This window comes from Lolium perenne, chromosome 1 (genome assembly GCF_019359855.2).
Source record: "Lolium perenne isolate Kyuss_39 chromosome 1, Kyuss_2.0, whole genome shotgun sequence".
NCBI lineage: Eukaryota > Viridiplantae > Streptophyta > Magnoliopsida > Poales > Poaceae > Lolium > Lolium perenne.
The window spans coordinates 134,382,734-134,404,653 of record NC_067244.2 but is presented as its reverse complement, the minus strand read 5'-3'; the positions used below and the strand labels follow the sequence as shown (position 1 = coordinate 134,404,653).

At 42.5% G+C, this 21,920-nt stretch overlaps 1 protein-coding gene across 1 annotated transcript; it reads left to right on the top strand.

Annotated features, from left to right (window-relative positions):
* The first annotated feature begins 4,321 nt into the window (after nt 1-4,321).
* LOC127294652 (uncharacterized) lies at nt 4,322-7,741 on the top strand. The gene is made up of 2 exons (XM_051324539.2): nt 4,322-7,324; nt 7,549-7,741. The coding sequence occupies exon 1, from the start codon at nt 4,436-4,438 to the stop codon at nt 7,304-7,306; it is 2,871 nt and encodes a 956-aa protein (XP_051180499.1). The 5' UTR covers nt 4,322-4,435; the 3' UTR covers nt 7,307-7,324; nt 7,549-7,741.
* The last annotated feature ends 14,179 nt before the right edge of the window (nt 7,742-21,920 follow it).

The window sequence follows — 21,920 nt, the reverse complement described above, 5'->3', positions numbered from 1 at the left end:
ATTTATAGTCCAGCGGACTTTCTAACGTGGGAATATCCCACCGTGCACGACACAAACTCTAACTTTTGATCTAAGATATAATCTACTATAAATAAAGATACACGGGCAATCTAGCCCAAATTCTCCGTGCAAGGCCGTTTCAGAGATCCTCCACGTGTAATCCTTCAAGCCCATCTCCTTTACGGCCCACCTCTGGATTTGACCAAAATCTGGTGATAACAGATATATCTCCTTGGACCTTTCTACAGGTGGCATAGAGGTACCCCTTTGTGACACTTGGTTGAAACATATGTAATGCAATGATAATCCATGGAAATCCGAGCTAATTAGGACAAGGTGCGAGCACTATTGCTATTCGATGCATGAGGCTTGAACTTATAGGATGTTTTATGCATAACACATATGAATTATTACTACCGTTGACAAAATTGTTTCCATGTTTTCAAAATAAAAAGCTCTAGCACATGAGTAATCCCTGCTTCCCTCAGCGAAGGGCCTTTCTTTTACTTTATGTTGAGTCAGTTTACCTACTTCTTTCTATCTTAAAAGCAAACACTTGTGTCAACTGTGTGCATTGATTCCTACATACTTGCTTATTTGCACTCATCATATTACTTTGTATTGATAATTATCCATGAGATATACATGTTGAAAGTTGAAAGCAACTGCTGAAACTTATATCTTCCTTTGTGTTGCTTCAAAACCTTCTATTAAGAATCTATTGCTTTATGAGTTAACTCTTATGGAAGACTTGTTAATGCTTGTCTTGAAAGTAATATTCATGAAAAGTCTTTGCTATATGATTCAGTTGTTTAGTCATTATCTTTACCATCGCTTTGAATCACTTCATTCATCTCATATGCTTTACAATAGTATTGATCAAGATTATGATAGTAGCATGTCACTTCAGAAATTATCCTTGTTATCGTTTACCTACTCGAGGGCGAGTAGGAACTAAGCTTGGGGATGCTTGATACGTCCCAAACGTATCTATAATTTCTTATGTTTCATGCTAGTTTTATGACAATACTTACATGTTTTGCTCCCACTTTATATCGTTTTTATGCATTTTCCGGTACTAACCTATTAACAAGATGCCAAAGCGTCAGTTCCTGTTTTCTGCTGTTTTTGGTTTCAGAAATCCTACACAGGAAATATTCTCGGAATTGGATGAAACAAAAGCCCAAGGCCTTATTTTCCACGGAGTGTTCCAGAACACCGAAGGAGAGACGGAGAGGGGCCATGAGGTGGCCACCCCACCTGGCGGCGCGGCCAAGAGGGGGGGCGCGCCCAGCTATGGGGTGGGCCCCTCGGGACTCCACCGACATCACCCGTTCGCCTATATATTCTTCCAGAAGTGAAAACCCTAAAACGATCAACGATATTCCACGAAGAGTTCCGTAGCCACCGCCATCGCGAAGACAAGTTTCGGGGGACAGAAGTCTCTGTTCCGGCACGCCGTCGGGACGGGGAATTGCCCCCGGAAGCCATCTCCATCGACTCCATCGCCATCTTCATCGCCGTTGCTGTCTCCCATGATGAGGAGGGAGTAGTTCTCCCCCGAGGCTGAGGGCTCTACCGGTAGCTATGTGGTTCATCTCTCTCTCCCATGGTGTGATCTTTATGAGATCATGAGCTTTGTATCACTATTAATCTATGTGTTACTCTAGTGATGTTATTAAAGTAGTCTATTCCTCCTCCATGATGTAAAGTTGACAGTGTGTGCATCATGTAGTACTTGGCATAGGTTATGATTGTAATCTCTTGTGGATTATGAAGTTAACTATTACTATGATAGTATTGATGTGATCTATTCCCCCTTTCATAGCTATTGGTGACAGTGTGTATGCTATGTTAGTACTCGGTCTAAATTGCAACGGTCTATTACGCACTCTAGAAGTTACTTTAATATGAACTCCGGAAGTTGTGGAGCTTGTTTACTCCGGCTTGAGGTGTGCTTTTGTAGCCCTACACAATGAATGGTGTTTGTTATCCAACAAGAGAGTGTTTGAGAGTGGCATTTATTTATTCAATTATGTGATCATTGTTGAGAGTGTCCACCAGTGAAAGTATGATCCCTAGGCCTTGTTTCTAAGCATTGAAACACCGTTTCCAACAAGTTCTGTTACATGTTTACTTGCTGCCATTTTTATTTCAGATTGCAATTACTACTTACAATCATCCATATTACTTGTATTTCACTATCTCTTCGCCGAACTAGTGCACCTATACATCTGACAAGTGTATTAGGTGTGTTGGGGACACAAGAGACTTCTTGTATCTTAATTGCAGGGTTGCTTGAGAGGGATATCTTTGACCTCTACCTCCCTGAGTTCGATAAACCTTGGGTGATTCACTTAAGGGAAACTTGCTGCTGTTCTACAAACCTCTAATCTTGGAGGCCCAACACTGTCTACAGGAATAGAAGCGTGCGTAGATATCGAGACACAAGATTTAATGTGAAAAACCGCTCCAACACAGAGGGAAAAAACCACGGGCGCCAGCCAGCAAAACTTCACTATATTGAAAGTGTTTGCAAACACCGTGGGTTATCTTATAATATGATAAACCCTAGCTGGCGGCTTACAAAAGGTATATATAAACGGTAGCATCGATTCGCTCCGCTTCGGCCAAGTCTCTGGCGACGGATCTCGCTCCACTCATCAGAAGTTAGCCTCCCTTTATTAATATGAATTTGAATCACAACATAACAGTACCAAAATAATTTGGAGATTCATCTGAGGAAGTGGTGGAGACAGGGGACCAGCAGCGGCCCTGGCCCCCCTTAGCACAATTGATTTCTTGCGGAATTTTTTCTTTAACCAGCCCCCTTTAACAAGCAAAATTTCACATTTCTGCCTCCGCTACTGATCAGAGGTGCATATGGGATTATGGGTCCTGGAGCTTCTTGTCTTCGCTGGGCACCCCAGTCAGTCCTCTACGAACACCAAAGAAAAAGGCAAACCCCATCATCGGTAAGATGGTAACGCCGCCATAATCAAAAAGGTTGGTTTCTCTTTATACAAAGAAATGGGCGACATGAGGGCATGTCCTGCACTTCAGTAACTTATTCAGTTCCCCGTCTTCAGCTAATCAACTGACTAAGAGCAAGTATAATAAGTCCTAGTCAGCTGGCTATAAGGGTTAAAATAATATATTCATGCTTAGTTGGAGGAGAGAGAAGAGGAGTGGGCTCTCATGCAAGAGCCAACTCTAGCACGTGCTCCTAGGCACTTTGTGAGAGTGAAATGTGGGCCATCCATTGATAAAGTAGTACATGATTATAGCTCACTATTATACATGTTGACTCTGTTGACTCTATATTAGCTACAAATGACAAGACACATGGCTTATAGCCAGCAGCTAGCTATACTATTAAACTTGCTCTAAGGAGAACTATACCAAACCCAACCCCCAAGCAAGAAAGTAGCTCCCCTTCCCAGAAAGCACGAGAAGAAGATACCTGCCCTGCTGTATACGCCGAGAAAAGGAAATTAGAAAGATGGTTTCATATTTATTCTGTGGCTCCAATTCCAAGCAAAGAACCACACAAATGTGCTTTGGCAAAAAAAAAAAAAAAAAAAAAAGCGAGCAAATTCCCATATACAGGCCCTGCATAACTGCAACACACAGCTAACCCTGCGCACGAATTCCAGTAACATTGCACCAGACATCCTGCTTCTTCTCGGACTATCAATAGTTACCAATATACCCTTCTGCCATCTGATCATCATCACAGAAAATGTAGCTGTTTTCTCTGCCATCGATTGAGGTACTACTACTGTACTATACTTCTAGGGCTATATGATTAATTTTTTCGCTATATATATATACATATGTCTCAATGTTAATTATTTAGCTTTCAAAAGAAACAAATATGGTTATTATTTATGGCTAACATGTTTATCAGTATCCTCTTGCAACTAGCAGGTGCTACCAAAAATAATTTAGAGGTGTGGATTCGATTTCTTGATCTTCTCGCCTTCGCCTCTCCTCCACTCGAAAAATTCACCATGACTCGGGTATTTTTCTACGTACACACTCCTGCTACATGACTACATGAGTAATCGTTTACTTCCTTGCAGTATAATTATCGTCGGTAGAACCGCTTGATTAATTTTAGCTGTAAAATTTTGATTTTCAAGTTGCTCTTATGAGAAACCTGATTTAGTTGACGAGTACAACAAGGAGTGGAGGGTGGCCCATCGATCTAGCATAATTTGACGGCACTAGATTTTTGGAGCAGATGCTCTTGTATCCATCATAGCAGATGCTCTTGTATCCGGCAGATGCTCTTGTATCCGGCACTGCTTGTATTCCTTATCTAGAGGATACAAGCAGTGCCGGATACAAGAGCATCTGCTATGATGGATTCATTGGAGCGCCAAGTTCAGCTGTGCTTCTATCTATAGCCCAAGAACCTCCGCCATCACTGATGAAGATATTCGAGAAGATCATCCACATCGATTGCTTGAGGTGGGAAAGTCGAAGAGCACTCCAGAGGATAATCGCAGAAGAACTCCAGCTTCCTCAAGGGTTAATTCATATATTTGATGGGCAAGATGAAGAAGATGATTTCAGAGGTGTATATGAAAGCTCCAGAGCTGAAATAGGAGGTGTTAGCAGGGAGATCCTTCGTGTTTTACTGGACAAAAAATGTTTGGTGGTAATTCATAATGTAATCGACGGCATCGACGGCATAGTTGAGTTTAATGACTTTGGCATTCCTCCAGCATGGTTTGGTACTAAAGTATTGTGGCGGAGCTGGGTGAGGCCTTCCTTCAGTGAAACTCTTGGAAAATTGGACGATTCTCATCTTTTTCTTTATAATAATAATGGTTTCTCGGGTTCTCGGGACTGGAAGTTTCTTCTACAAGAGGAGGCTAGCGAAATTGCTCGATATACATGCAAGCTTGGGGCCACCCGTGAAATAGCTATGGAGTGTTGCTTGTATGCATTCTCATTAATGGATCGTAGCTGGAACATGGGCTATACTAATAACTGCCGTATGCAAGTGTCTAACTACTGGGTCTGTGATGGGATCATACAAGCAGGAGGTGAGTCCGATCAAGCCTGGGAAGTTGCTGCTGCTATGCATCAACATTTGTACTTAGGGAATGATCCAGTGCGAATTCCTTATGATGAAGTTCCAAAACGATGGATATGTTCCGGCAACTATAATATAAAAGAAGATTATTTGACTTTTCCTCGAGAGACAACGTCATTGTTTCTTGCAGGATCTGATGTTCCATTTGCAAGATTACCCAATGACATGTTTCATCAATCTGTCATGCTTCGTGTTCTCAGGTTATATGACTGCACTTTCAATTTTTCTTCACCACCATTCCATTGTTGCCATGGCCTGAGGTTTCTCGGATTAGAACTATGCAAGGATCAACCACAAGGAAGAGATGAGCAGAAAGATATACCAAGAGTGGGTTTTTTTCGGAGTCTATGGGTGGTAGACATATGCAACACAGATTGGGAATTGGTTGCATCACCAGAGATAACAGAGGAGATGGTTAAAGATATTAGGGAGATACATATGAGGAAGGCAAGGTTTTGGCACCATAATTTCCCATGGAGACAGTTACAGAATCTTCGTACGCTTCGAATAATTGAGCCTACACACCCTTGGGAGATACAAGTTTTTCCAAGACTCTCAAGGGCGAGTAGCCTCAAGACTATAGTTCTAGTAGATTGTGTTGCCTTGAAGCATGTTACATGTCTCCCTCCATCACTTGAGTCATTCAGCTTCGGTTCATTTGGACATCGTGAGGAGGCCAAAGTAACCTACATCTCCGTGGCTGGCTGTCCAAGAATGGTTGATTTCTCTCTGGGAGGAACACTTCCAAACCTTGAGGAGCTGAATCTGTCAGGCACATCCGTAAAAACACTTGACCTTGATTATGGAGTGCACGTCCCACAGCTCCGAAAACTCATGATGTTGGGATGTCAGCAACTGTGTGCGGTACTTTGGCCAGAACAAGGGATGTCGTGCCTAAGTGAACTATGCATTGATACTCGAGGAGGAGACGTTGGAAGAAAATTTCCAGATTCAAACAAGTTAAAACCTTCTCAAGCATACGTTGCTATAATGGATATGAGATTCATTCAGTCATTGGTTCTACAAAATGACCGCCGGAGAGATCCCAGCTACAGGGCTAAAGAAGAGGAAGAGCGAGCCGTGTCAGTTTTAAGTTGCAGTGGGTTTTGTTGGAACAAAGATACAGTTAATCTAACCCTCTCCCTATCTGCTAGTAGCACTGGTGGACCGAGCTACAAGAATCTTTCACTCGAAGAGATAATCGAAGGGTGGGGACATTTGGGAAAACCAAGGCCACCCCTAGAAAAGTCGGTAATCCCCAATCCTTCATGTCGAGCCTACCCTGACATCATTACCAGTGACATGACTGATGTTGATCATAACTACAACAGTGCACCACAGCTTCAGCCATCGAGGTGCCATGTGGACATTGGTGAGGGAATTAGCAAAACTGATGCGGAGAGCATACACGAAATCAAACCAATCATCTTTGTGATGAACAATGCTGAGTCGTTGCATGTGCACGAAAATTCTTCCATCACCACTGTTATCCCAGAACGCGTGATGTCAGTAGTAGAGGAGAAACTGGTATGGCGACATCTGAAACGGTGTCGTGTGGAGAGATGCTCCAAGATGCGCGTGGTTTTTAGTAATTACTATGATATCGCCTGCTTCCATGAGCTAGAGAGCTTCTGTGCGGTTGATCTTCCTATGGCACACTGCATCTGGAGCAAAGGAAGGACGGTAGCAGCAACCAGCACTTGTTCCTTTGCGAAACTACAGAGTATACACCTATACTCATGCCCAAGGCTAGCGTTCGTCCTCCCGCTATCGTGGAGCTACAACTTGACCAGCTTGGAGACAATCCACATCGTCAGGTGCGATGATCTTAGGCAGGTATTCCCGGTGGACGAACAGGACCTGAGAGAAATAGCTACCGACGGCCCAGAGAGTATTACGATGATGTTCCCAAACCTGAAGCATATCTACATGCATGAGCTGTATAAGCTGCAGCATATATGCAAAGCCAAGATGAGTGCTCCGAAGCTTGAGACCGTCAAGCTCAGGGGCTGCTGGGGTCTCAGGCGCCTCCCATCCGTTGGCCGGCGCAGCCGACGCCCCGTTGTGGACTGCGAGAAAGACTGGTGGGACAAGCTGAAGTGGGATGGGCTAGAGGCCGGACACGACCCTTCCCTCTTCGAGCCGCGCCACTCGTCCTACAACAAGAAACCGCTGCCCAGAGTCTCGGTGCTCCGCTGAACCGGCCTCACTGTCAAGGTTCTCTCTCTCTTGTTTCTTTTCTCTCTCTTGTTTCTTTTATCATGTTTCATGCATGTGTTACGTAGTACTATCTGAAGAACTCAAGATCTACTTAGAGCAACAAGAAAGTTAGCTCCTCCCTGTTTGCAGAAAATTACTTGATCCCCTCATTGATGTGCTTCCTTGATCCACTTTGCTTACATTATTAGGTCGTATCATTCATAATTCCGTGTGTTTTGTAGGTTTGGTCGTGGTGGAAAGACCAACGAGGCAACGACGACGACGTACATCTTTCTTCGTTCCACTGCCGCAGTTGCCTTCCGCGATGGTGAAGTGATCGATACTGTTTGCTTGTCAAGATTGTGACCGTGTGTTTCCTGAAGAATAAATGGGTGATGGTGCCTCAGTGTGGGTGTTCTATTGTTTCCAGTAAGATTGTGGCTGTATTGTACTTGAAATAAAAAGGGTTTGATGTGTCTACTCACTACAGGAATGACGCAAGACACCGACGACCAAAAGTCGGGACCGTTGACGTATGGGCCGGCCAGACCAGCCTGCCAAAAGGGCCGTCGGCGTAGGCAACGCTACGCCGAAGGCTGCCCTCGGCGCATCGCGGACCATCGACGTATGCCTCGGCATGCATCCCACCAAACCTAGGCCCACCAAACCTAGGCCGTGGTGGAGCTGTCACGGCATCACAGATATGCCGAGGGCTACCCTCGGCATAGCCTCACCCTGTTTTTTTCACTTCTAGCACGCGACGTCACAACTTCCCTCTATGCCGAGGTAGCACCTTCCTTTTTTTTCTTTTTTTACTCCTAGATATTATCTTACATTATATTTGTACTTATTTATTTATTAGTATCAATTATTTAAACATGGTTCTATATTTGTACTTATTTATTTATTAGTTAAGTGGTGTTATGTGAGAATACAGCCTGCCAAAGACTGTGGGACGCCGCTACATCGAGGTGCTTGGAGTGTAAGTCTAGTACAAAGCTGGAGAAGAATTTGTCTAGTTTTAATTGTATTTCCACTTAGAAATAGGCTTTCTAAGGTACAGATAAGACTCAAACTTCAGTCGCCTCATATATATGTGAGATGTGACTGGCGATTAAAATTAAGCCAACAATCGTTAAACATCAATAGATCTATTTTTTACCTTCTCAAACACTTATCTCTGCTTCCATATCTTTAGTGACTTCGCACATAATTCGTTTGTAGAATCGACAATCAAGCTTAAGGGTGGTCAAGCCGATTTATCCCAAACATAGTCGCCGAAACCTCCGATGGGGTTCCTCACGAGGAATTGGGGCTTCAGGTCTCTAAAAGTGTCGACTACTTGTCTTGCACATCGCGCTCTTAGTTGGCCTCCTACGGTGAGAGTTGGGGAGTATCTCCCTCGGTGCCATGGGTGATGGGGAACCCAATCAGAGGGTACCCCGGGAAGACCGAACCAAGGCCGCATATGGAGTAGCCACCTTCCCGGAAGTCAGCTAAGACCGAGGCGCCCTCTGACTATTCCGTCTGCCGGGTGCAGGACGGTAAAGGAGGAAGAGACAAGGGGCGCGCAGCCCAGGTCATCACACTGTCACCGTGATGGGATCGGGAGAAGACTCTGCTACCCCCACCCATCATGTCCCGGGCAATCAGGTATGAAGGAGACTTTCCACGCCATGGACGTCAGCATGACGAGCTACCACACCTATGGGTACCACCCTATGCCCACGGCATGGGTTGCAATACCCGCGTCATGACACAACATGCCGAGGAAACGTGGCCTCCTCCCCTGCGCGGACCATGTTAGGTCACCTTAGTATAAATAAGGCCTCGTGGGTCCAAAAAAGAGAGGGTTGCACACTTCAAGAAATCTCTACCTTTTGAAACCCGAGAAACTCAAAGCCACTCAGGCTCGAGTTCATCGATCCCTCACACTCGGAGATAACGAGGAGAGGAGATCTACATAATTCGTTCCATCATTTGTAGCTTGTTCTTACCTAGCAGGGAAGAACAACCACCGGCCGACTTCCCACTAGAAGTCAGCACCCCCTCGCAACACCACCTCACACATATTAATCACATCGACACCACCAGGAAGTAGGGTTGTTGTCGGCGATCTATTCTCGGGGCCTGAACCTGTACATGTCTTGTATGCCTGAGGTTGTTTCCGCATCGAATCATGGTCACAAACCCCCACCTACTATACATATATATTTACGGCCGGGAATTAACACCCCGACAGTAGGCGCGCGAGGTAGAGGCTTTGTGTGCCACGAAGTACTTTGATGGTTTCCCCCATCTTGTTCGGCATCGACGGGCACCTCCCTGACATCTACGACTACGAAACTCCCCGGATCGACCTCGGGATTACACGAGGAGGCCACCTCCCCCGTAAACTAAGAATATCCCACAACATCCCCTCGAAAGGAGAAGCTGGGGGGTGGCATTGAGAAGTATGGAAGACCTTACCCAACTGCATCATCTCCTTCCACCCAAACTCCATCTCTCCTCTAGTCTCAAGAGTCGTGGCTTCCGCTTATAGAAACCCATATGCCCATATGGGAAATCGGAAACTATGACCCGACAATCACTGCGGGGTCTGCGTCGGAGGACAAGGCATGCCGCCGCTTGTCCTCAGGACTCAAGATCGGCCTCGTCTTCCCCGAAGATGCATGTCGCCTTGCTTCCCTACGACCCCTCCCCACAACACTCCCAAGTTGTTGGGCGGTCACATGTCAGGGATGGAAGAGGCGCGGAGATCGTGGCCCGAGGGCAAAGAAAGGTGATTAGTGGTCCACAACAGACGAACGTGTTCTTTAGAGGCATTATGAACCAGCCTTGTGGCATGCATGGGGAAAGAAAGGCCTAACACCTCACCAAGCACTGTCGGTTCCTCGAGGAACAATTCTCGGAGCCTTGCACCAACGAGGAGAGGACCCTTAGAGGACGCCCTTCATTCACAATCCATGCGGGGTTCAGATATATTCCTAGCAAGGGAAAGACGTCATCATCATCTACTAGCTCAAAGACGAAAGCAGCAGCTCGGCTCACGAACGAACTCCTGAGGCGGTTGCTATTGTGACCCCGGTGGCTGATACGTCTCCAACGTATCTATAATTTCTGATGTTCCATGCTTGTTTTATGACAATACCTACATGTTTTGCTCACACTTTATAATGTTTTTATGCGATTTCCGGAACTAACCTATTAACAAGATGCCGAAGTGCCGATTCTGTTTCTGCTGTTTTTGGTTCCAGAAAGGCTGTTCGGGCAATATTCTCGGAATTCGACGAAACGAAGACCAAACATCATAATTCACCGAGACGGACCAGGATACCGAAGGGGAGTCAGAGGGGAGGCCTGGGGCCCCTGATACGTCTCCAACGTATCTATAATTTCTGATGTTCCATGCTTGTTTATTGACAATACCTACATGTTTTGTTCACACTTTATATCGTTTTTATGCATTTTCCGGAACTAACCTATTGACGAGATGTCGAAGTGCCAGTTCCTGTTTTCTGCTGTTTTTGGTTTCAGAAATCCTAGTAAGAAAATATTCTCGGAATTGGACGAAATCAACGCCCAGCATCTTATAATTCCACGAAGCTTCCAGAACACCCGAGAGGGACCAGAGGAGGGCCACAGGGGGCCCACACATGTGGCTGGCGCGGCCTAGGAGGGGGCGCGCCGCCCTGTTGTGCGGCGCCTCCGTAACCCTTCTGACTCCGCCTCTTCGCCTATAAGAAGCCCCCTGACCTAAAACATCGAGACGAATAAGCCACGGTACGAGAAACCTTCCTGAGCCGCCGCCATCGCGAAGCCAAGATCTGGGGGACAGGAGTCTCTGTTCCGGCACGCCGCCGGGACGGGGAAGTGCCCCCGGAAGGCATCTCCATCGACACCACCGCCATCTTCATCACCGCTACTGTCTCCCATGAGGAGGGAGTAGTTCTCCATCGAGGCTAAGGGGCTGTACCGGTAGCTATGTGGTTAATCTCTCTCCATGTACTTCAATACAATGATCTCATGAGCTGCCTTACATGATTGAGATTCATATGAGTTTTGTATCACTATTCATCTATGTGCTACTCTAGTGATGTTATTAAAGTACTCTATTCCTCCTCCATGATGTAATGGTGACAGTGTGTGCATCATGTAGTACTTGGCGTAGTTTATGATTGTGATCTCTTGTAGATTATGAAGTTAACTATTACTATGATGGTATTGATGTGATCTATTCCTCCTTTCATAGTGTGATGGTGACAGTGTGCATGCTATGTTAGTACTTGGTATAATTGTGTTGATCTATCATGCACTCTAAGGTTATTTAAATATGAATATCGAATGTTGTGGAGCTTGTTAACTCCGGCATTGAGGTGCTCTTGTAGCCCTACACAATTAGTGGTGTTCATCCTCCAACAATAGAGTGTAGAGTGGTTTTATTATGTGATCAATGTTGAGAGTGTCCACTAGTGAAAGTATGATCCCTAGACCTTGTTTCCAAATACTGCAATCATCGCTTATTTACTGTTCTACTGCATCTGTACTTCCTACCATATTACCACCATTGACTGCACGCCAGTTGTAGACATCAACTATTTTCTGGCGCCGTTACTACTGCTCATATTTATTCATACCACCTGTATTTCACTATCTCTTCGCCGAACTAGTGCACCTATACATCTGACAAGTGTATTAGGTGTGTTAGGGACACAAGAGACTTCTTGTATTGTGGTTGCAGGGTTGCTTGAGAGGGATATCTTTGACCTCTTCCTCCCTGAGTTCGATAAACCTTGGGTGATCCACTTAAGAGAAAACTTGCTGCTATTCTACAAACCTCTGCTCTTGGAGGCCCAACACTGTCTACAGGAAAAGAAGCATGCGTAGACATCAAGCTATTTTCTGGCGCCGTTGCCGGGGAGGAAAGGTAAAAGGTACTCACACTCCGGATCTCGGCAACTAAGCTATTTTCTGGGTGAGTGCTCGAAGCTATTTCCTTTAGATCCTGCAGTTGCATCTTTTTGTTTCTTGTTTTTATTTCACTAGTAAGGCATAATGGAAAACAACTGTGAGCTTTTTAATCTATTTCCTGAGTTAAGACATAAATGGTGTGTTGCAAAAATTGAAAAACCTATGGAACCTTATTTGCATGCTAATGGCAATGTTATTAGTATGAATACTTTGAACACCACTGTTGCTAATGCTATGGAAAATTTTAAGCTTGGGGAAGCTGGCTTTGATGAGCATGATATTTTTAGTCCTCCAAGCATTGGGGAGAAAATTTACTTTGATGATACTTTGCCTCCTATTTATGATGATTATAATGATAGTGGTCTTTTGGTGCCGCCTACTATGGAGAGTAAATTTTATTATGATTATACTATGCCTCCTACACTTGATGATAATAATAATGATAGCTACTTTGTTGAATTTGCTCCCACTATTACTAATAAAATTGATTATGCTTATGTGGAGAGCAATAATTTTATGCATGAGACTCATGATAAGAATGTTTCATTTGATAGTTATATTGTTGAGTTTGCTCATGATGCTACTGGATATTATTATGAGAGAGGAAAATATGGTTGTAGAAATTTTCATGTTACTAAAACACCTCTCTATATGCTAAAAATCTTGAAGTTGAGCTTGTCTAGTTTTCCTATGCTTGTTACTTTGCTCTTCATGAACTTGTTTATTTACAAGATTCCTTTTCATAGGAAGCATGTTAGGCTTAAATTTGCTTTTTGATGCTCTCTTTTGCTTCAAGTCTTATTTCTTGGGAGTGCATCATTAAAATCACTGAGCCCATCTTAATGGCTATAAAGAAAGCACTTCTTGGGAGATAACCCATGTTTTTATTTTACTACAGTACTTTTGTTTTATATTTGAGTCTTGGAAGTTGATACTACTGTAGCAACCTCTCCTTATCTTTATTTTATTGCATTGTTGTGCCAAGTGAAGTCTTTGATAGAAAGGTTGATACTAGATTTGGATTACTGCGCAGAAACAGATTTCTGTCTGTCACGAATTTGGGCAGGGTTCACTGTAGGTAACTCAGAAAAATCTGCCAATTTACGTGAGTGATCTTCAGATATGTACGCAACTTTCATTCAATTTGAGCATTTTCATCTGAGCAAGTCTGGTGCACCTAAAAAATTCGTCTTTACGGACTGTTCTGTTTTGACAGATTCTGCCTTTTATTTCGCATTGCCTGTTTTGCTATGTTTGATGGATTTCTTTATTCCATTAACTTTCAGTAGCTTTGTGCAATGTCCAGAAGTGTTAAGAATGATTATGTCACCTCTGAACATGTGAATTTTGATTATGCACTAACCCTCTAATGAGTTGTTTTGAGTTTGGTGTGGAGGAATTTTTCAAGGATCAAGAGAGGAGGATGATACAATATGATCAAGGAGAGTGAAAACTCTAAGCTTGGGGATGCCCCGGTGGTTCATCCCTGCATATTTCAAGAAGACTCAAGCATCTAAGCTTGGGGATGCCCAAGGCATCCCCTTCTTCATCGACAACATTATCATGTTCCTCTAGTGAAACTATATTTTTATTCCATCACATATTATGTACTTTACTTGGAGCGTCTGTGTGCTTTTATTTTCGTTTTGTTATTTTCATTCTCTAAATAAATGCTTGTGTGGGAGAGAGACACGCTCCGCTGGTTCATATGAACACATGTGTTCTTAGCTTTTAATTTTCATGGCGAAGGTTGAAACTGCTTCGTTAATTGTTATATGGTTGGAAACGGGAAATGCTACATGTAGTAATTGGTATGATGTCTTGAATAACTTGATACTTGGCAATTGTTGTGCTCATGTTTAAGCTCTTGCATCATATACTTTGCACCTATTAGTGAAGAAATACATAGAGCTTGCTAAAATTTGGTTTGCATGATTGGTCACTCTAAGGTCTAGATATTTTCTAGTAAGGGCTTGAACAACAAGGAAGACAATGTATAGTCTTATAATGCTTGCAATATGTTCTTATGTGAATTTTTATGTACTAGTTCATACTTGTGTTTGCTTCAAACAACCTTGCTAGCCTAAGCCTTGTACTGAGAGGGAATACTTCTCGTGCATCCAAAATCCTTGAGCCAAAAACTATGCCATTTGTGTCCACCATACCTACCTACTACATGGTATTTCTCCGCCATTCCAAAGTAAATTGCTTGAGTGCTATCTTTAAACACTTCAAAAGCTATTACCTCTTATTTGTGTCAATGTTTTATAGCTCATGACGAAGTATGTGGTGTTTATCTTTCAATCTTGTTGGGCAACTTTCACCAATGGACTAGTGGCTTCATCCGCTTATCCAATAATTTTGCAAAAAGAGCTGGCAATGGGATTCCCAGTCCCAAATTAATTAACTTTCATAATTTAACAAATAGACACTCCTCCATGGTATGTGATTGTTGGACGGCACCCGAGGATTCGGTTAGCCATGGCTTGAGAAAGCAAAGGTGGGGAGGAGTGTCATCTAAATAAAACTAAAATAAAAAGGCACTCCTTCATGGTATGAGATTGTTGGCAGGCACCCGAGGATTCGGTTAGCCATGGTTTGTGAAAGCAAGGTTGGAAGGAGTGCCACCTAAAAATAAAAAAAATTCATGGGAGCCGCTCTTTGAAAGTCTGTCTAGCAAGGGGGTTAGAGTGCCCACTACCATTCGTCGACAACAACAAACACCTCTCAAAACTTTACTTTTATGCTCTCTCTATGTTTTCAAAATAAAAGCTCTAGCACAAAAATAGTAATCCATGCTTCCCTCTGTGAAGGGCCATTCTTTTACTTCATGTTGAGTCAGTTTACCCATTTCCTTCTATCTTAGAAGCGAACACTTGTGTTAACTGTGCATTGATCCTTACATGTTTACCTATTGCACTTATTATATTACTTTGCATTGACCACTATCCATGAGATATACATGTTACAAGTTGAAAGCAACCTTTGAAACTTAATCTTCCTTTGTGTTGCTTCAATGCCTTAACTTTGAATCTATTGCTTCATGAGTTAACTCTTATGCAAGACTTATTGATGCTTGTCTTGAAAGTACTATTCATGAAAAGTCTTTGCTATATGATTCAGTTGTTTAATCATTGTCTTTATCATTTCTTTGAATCATTTCATTCATCTCATATGCTTTACAATAGTATGATCAAGATTATGTTGGTAGCATGTCACTTCAGAAATTATCTTTTATCGTTTACCTACTCGAGGACGAGTAGGAACTAAGCTTGGGGATGCTGATACGTCTCCAACGTATCTATAATTTTTGACGTTCCATGCTTGTTTATTGACAATACCTACATGTTTTGTTCACACTTTATATCGTTTTTATGCATTTTCCGGAACTAACCTATTGACGAGATGCCGAAGTGCCAGTTCCTGTTTTCTGCTGTTTTTGGTTTCAGAAATCCTAGTAAGGAAATATTCTCGGAATTGGACGAAATCAACGCCCAGCATCTTATAATTCCACGAAGCTTCCAGAACACCCGAGAGGGACCAGAGGAGGGCCACAGGGGGCCCACACATGTGGCTGGCGCGGCCCAGGAGGGGGGCGCACCGCCCTGTTGTGTGGCGCCTCCGTAACCCTTCTGACTCTGCCTCTTCGCCTATAAGAAGCCCCCTGACCTAAAACATCGAGACGAATAAGCCACGGTACGAGAAACCTTCCAGAGCCGCTGCCATCGCGAAGCCAAGATCTGGGGGACATGAGTCTCTGTTCCGGCACGCCGCCGGGACGGGGAAGTGCCCCCGGAAGGCATCTCCATCGACACCACCGCCATCTTCATCACCGCTGCTGTCTCCCATGAGGAGGGAGTAGTTCTCCATCGAGGCTAAGTGGCTGTACCGGTAGCTATGTGGTTACTCTCTCTCTCCATGTACTTCACTACAATGATCTCATGAGTTGCCTTACATGATTGAGATTCATATGAGTTTTGTATCACTATTCTTCTGTGTGCTACTCTAGTGATGTTATTAAAGTACTCTATTCCTCCTCCATGATGTAATGGTGACAGTGTGTGCATCATGTAGTACTTGGCGTAGTTTATGATTGTGATCTCTTGTAGATTATGAAGTTAACTATTACTATGATGGTATTGATGTGATCTATTCCTCCTTTCATAGTGTGATGGTGACAGTGTGCATGCTATGTTAGTACTTGGTATAATTGTGTTGATCTATCATGCACTCTAAGGTTATTTAAATATGAATATCGAATGTTGTGGAGCTTGTTAACTCCGGCATTGAGGTGCTCTTGCAGCCCTACACAATTAGTGGTGTTCATTGATACGTCTCCGACGTATCGATAATTTCTTATGTTCCATGCCACATGATGATATCTACATGTTTTATGCACACTTTATGTCATATTCGTGCATTTTCTGGAACTAACCTATTAACAAAATGCTGAAGTGCCAGTTGATGTTTTCTGCTGTTTTTGGTTTCAGAAATCCTAGTAAAGAAATATTCTCGGAATTGGACGAAATCAACGCCCAGGGTCCTATTTTGCCACGAAGCTTCCAGAAGACCGAAGAGGAGACGAAGTGGGGCCACGAGGCAGCCAGAGCATAGGGCGGTGCGGCCCAAGCCCTGGCCGCGCCGTCCTATGGTGTGGGCCCCTCGTGATGCCCCTTGACCTGCCCTTCCGCCTACAAATAGCCTTCGTCGCGAAACCCCCAGTACCGAGAGCCACGATACGGAAAACCTTACTGAGACGCCGCCGCCGCCAATCCCATCTCGGGGGATTCAGGAGATCGCCTCCGGCACCCTGCCGGAGAGGGGAATCATCTCCCGGAGGACTCTACGCCGCCATGGTCGCCTCCGGAGTGATGTGTGAGTAGTCTACCCCTGGACTATGGGTCCATAGCAGTAGCTAGATGGTTGTCTTCTCCCCATTGTGCTTAATTGTTTGGTCTTGTGAGCTGCCGAACATGATCAAGATCATCTATCTGTAATTCTATATGTTGCGTTTGTTGGGATCCGATGAATAGAGAATACTTGTTATGTTGATTATCAAAGTTATGTCTATGTGTTGTTTATGATCTTGCATGCTCTCCGTTACTAGTAGATGCTCTGGCCAAGTAGATGCTTGTAACTCCAAGAGGGAGTATTTATGCTCGATAGTGGGTTCATGTCTCCGTGAATCTGGGGAAGTGATAGAAATCTCTAAGATTATGGATGTGCTGTTGCCACTAGGGATAAAACATTGGTGCTATGTTCGAGGATGTAGTTACTGATTACATTATGCGCAATACTTAATGCAATTGTCTGTTGTTAGCAACTTAATACTGGAGGGGGTTCGGATGATAACCTGAAGGTGGACTTTTTAGGCATAGATGCATGCTGGATAGCGGTCTATGTACTTTGTCGTAATGCCCAATTAAATCTCACTATACTCATCATAATATGTATGTGCATGGTCATGCCCTCTTTATTTGTCAATTGCCCAGCTGTAATTTGTTCACCCAACATGTTGTTTATCTTATGAGAGAGACACCTCTAGTGAACTGTGGACCCCGGTCCAATTCTCTATACTGAAATACAATCTCTTTTGCCATCTTTGTTCTCTTGTTTTCTGCAAACAATCATCATCCACACTATACATCTAATCCTTTGTTACAGCAAGCCGGTGAGATTGACAACCTCGCTGTTTCGTTGAGGCAAAGTACTTGGTTTGTGTTGTGCAGGTTCCACGTTGGCGCCGGAATCCCTGGTGTTGCGCCGCACTACATCTCGCCGCCATCAACCTTCAACGTGCTTCTTGACTCCTACTGGTTCGATAAACCTTGGTTTCTAACTGAGGGAAACTTACTGCTGTACGCATCACACCTTCCACTTGGGGTTCCCAACGGTCGCGTCTTTGTACGCGTGTCAAGCTAAATTTAAAGCGCCGTTGCCGGGGAGATCAAGACACGCTGCAAGGGGAGTCTCCACATCCCAATCTCTTTACTTTGTTTTTGTCTTGCTTAGTTTTATTTACTACTTTGTTTGCTGCACTATATCAAAATACAAAAAAAATAGTTGCTAGTTTTACTCTATTTGCTATCTTGTTTGCTATATCAAAAATACAAAAAAATTAGTTACTTGCATTTACTTTATCTAGTTTGCTTTATTTACTGTTGCTAAAATGGGTACTCCTGAAAATACTAAGTTGTGTGACTTCACAACCACAAATAATAATGATTTCTTATGCACACCTATTGCTCCACCTGCTACTACAGCAGAATTCTTTGAAATTAAACCTGCTTTACTGAATCTTGTTATGCGAGAGCAATTTTCTGGTGTTAGTTCTGATGATGCTACTGCCCATCTCAATAATTTTGTTGAACTATGTGAAATGCAAAAATATAAAGATGTAGATGGTGACATTATAAAATTAAAATTGTTCCCTTTCTCATTAAGAGGAAGAGCTAAAGATTGGTTGCTATCTCTGCCTAAGAATAGTATTGATTCATGGACTAAATGCAAGGATGCTTTTATTGGTAGATATTATCCCCCTGCTAAAATTATATCTTTGAGGAGTAGCATAATGAATTTTAAACAATTGGATACTGAGCATGTTGCACAAGCATGGGAAAGAATGAAATCTTTGGTTAAAAATTGCCCAACCCATGGACTGACTACTTGGATGATCATCCAAACCTTTTATGCAGGACTAAATTTTTCTTCGCGGAACCTATTGGATTCAGCTGCTGGAGGTACCTTTATGTCCATCACTCTTGGTGAAGCAACAAAGCATCTTGATAATATGATGATCAATTACTCTGAATGGCACACGGAAAGAGCTCCACAAGGTAAGAAGGTAAATTCTGTCGAAGATACCTCTTCCTTGAGTGATAAGATTGATGCTATTATGTCTATGCTTGTGAATGATAGGACTAATGTTGATCCTAATAATGTTCCGTTAGCTTCATTGGTTGCACAAGAAGAACATGTTGATGTCAACTTCACTAAAAATAATAATTTCAACAACAATGCTTACCGGAACAACTCTAGTAACAACTATAGGGCATATCCTTATAATAATGGCAACGGCTATGGTAATTCTTATGGGAATTCTTACAACAATAATAGGAACACACCCCCTGGACTTGAAGCCATGCTTAAAGAATTTATTAGTACACAAACTGCTTTTAACAAATCTGTTGAAGAAAAGCTTGGGAAAATTGATATACTTGCTTCTAAAGTCGATAGTCTTGCTGCTGATGTTGATCTCTTGAAATCGAAAGTTATGCCTAATGAAAATCTTCATAATAAAATTGTTACTACAGCAAATGCCATCCAAGTTAGAATTAATGAGAATATAAGATTGATGGCCGAATTGCGTGCTAGGTGGGAAAGAGAAGAAAATGAAAAAGAAGATAATATAGCTAAAGTTTGGACTATTACCACCACTAGTAATGCTAATGCTACACAAGTTGCTGCACCTCCTACTAATAATAATAAAAGAATTGCTGTTAGCAATGTCTCCACTTCTAATGCAAAGCGCGAGAAACTGCCTGAAACTGCTAAAACTGCTGAAACTGCCTGTGATAAAACTGCTGAATTTTTTTCCAACATTGGGGATGATGATCCCATTGCTTTAGATTATAATGGTTTGAATTTTGATGATTGCCACATCTCTGAAGTTATAAAGTTCTTGCAAAAACTTGCTAAAAGTCCTAATGCTAGTGCTATAAATTTGGCTTTCACGCAACATATTACAAATGCTCTCATAAAAGCTAGAGAAGAGAAACTAGAGCGCGAAGCCTCTATTCCTAGAAAGCTAGAGGATGGTTGGGAACCCATCATTAAGATGAGGGTCAAAGATTTTGACTGTAATGCTTTATGTGATCTTGGTGCAAGTATTTCTGTTATGCCTAAGAAAATTTATAATATGCTTGACTTGCCACCGCTGAAAAATTGTTATTTGGATGTTAATCTTGCTGATCATTCTACAAAGAAACCTTTGGGGAAAGTTGATAATGTTCGCATTACCGTTAACAATAACCTTGTCCCCGTTGATTTTGTTGTCTTGGATATTGAATGCAATGCATCTTGTCCCATCATATTGGGAAGACCTTTTCTTCGAACTGTTGGTGCTATCATTGATATGAAGGAAGGTAATATAAAATATCAATTTCCTCTCAAGAAAGGTATGGAACACTTCCCTAGAAAGAGAATGAAGTTACCTTTTGATTCTATTATTAGAACAAATTATGATGTTGACACTTCGTCTCTTGATAACACTTGATACACACTTTCTGCGCCTAGCTGAAAGGCGTTAAAGAAAAACGCTTATGGGAGACAACCCATGTTTTTACTACAGTACTTTGTTTTTATTTTGTGTCTTGGAAGTTGTTTACTACTGTAGCAACCTCTTCTTATCTTAGTTTAGTGTTTTGTTGTGCCAAGTAAAGTCGTTGATAGAAAAGTTCATACTAGATTTGGATTACTGCGCAGAAACAGATTTCTTTGCTGTCATGAATCTGGGCAAAATTCTTTGTAGGTAACTCAGAAAATTATGCCAATTTACGTGAGTGATCCTCAGATATGTACGCAACTTTCATTCAATTTGAGCATTTTCATTTGAGCAAGTCTGGTGCCTCGATAAAATTCGTCAATACGAACTGTTCTGTTTTTGACAGATTCTGCCTTTTATTTCGCATTGCCAGTTTTGTTATGTTCGATGGATATCGATTCCGTTGACTTTCAGTAGCTTTGTGCAATGTCTAGAAGTGTTAAGAATGATTATGTCACCTCTGAACATGTATATTTTGATTGTGCACTAACCCTCTAATGAGTTGTTCTAAGTTTGGTGTGGAGGAAGTTTTCAAGGATCAAGAGAGGGAGATGATACAACATGATCAAGGAGAGTGAAAGCTCTAAGCTTGGGGATGCCCCAGTGGTTCACCCCTGCATATATCAAGAAGACTCAAGCATCTAAGCTTGGGGATGCCCAAGGCATCCCCTTCTTCATCGACAACATTATCAGGTTCCTCCCCTGAAACTATATTTTTATTCCATCACATCTTATGTGCTTTTCTTGGAGCGTCGGTTTGTTTTTATTTTTGTTTTGTTTGAATAAAATGGATCCTAGCATTCACTTTGTGGGAGAGAGACACGCTCCGCTGTAGCATATGGACAAATATGTCCTTAGGCTCTACTCATAGTATTCATGGCGAAGTTTCTTCTTCGTTAAATTGTTATATGGTTGGAATTGGAAAATGATACATGTAGTAATTTGCTATAATGTCTTGGATAATGTGATACTTGGCAATTGTTGTGCTCATGTTTAAGCTCTTGCATCATATACTTTGCACCCATTAATGAAGAAATACACAGAGCATGCTAAAATTTGGTTTGCATATTTGGTCTCTCTAAAGTCTAGATAATTTCTAGTATTGAGTTTGAACAACAAGGAAGACGGTGTAGAGTCTTATAATGTTTTCAATATGTCTTTTATGTGAGTTTTGCTGCACCGCTTCATCCTTGTGTTTGTTTCAAATAACCTTGCTAGCCTAAAACCTTGTATCGAGAGGGAATACTTCTCATGCATCAAAAATACTTGAGCCAACCACTATGCCATTTGTGTCCATCATACCTACCTACTACATGGTAT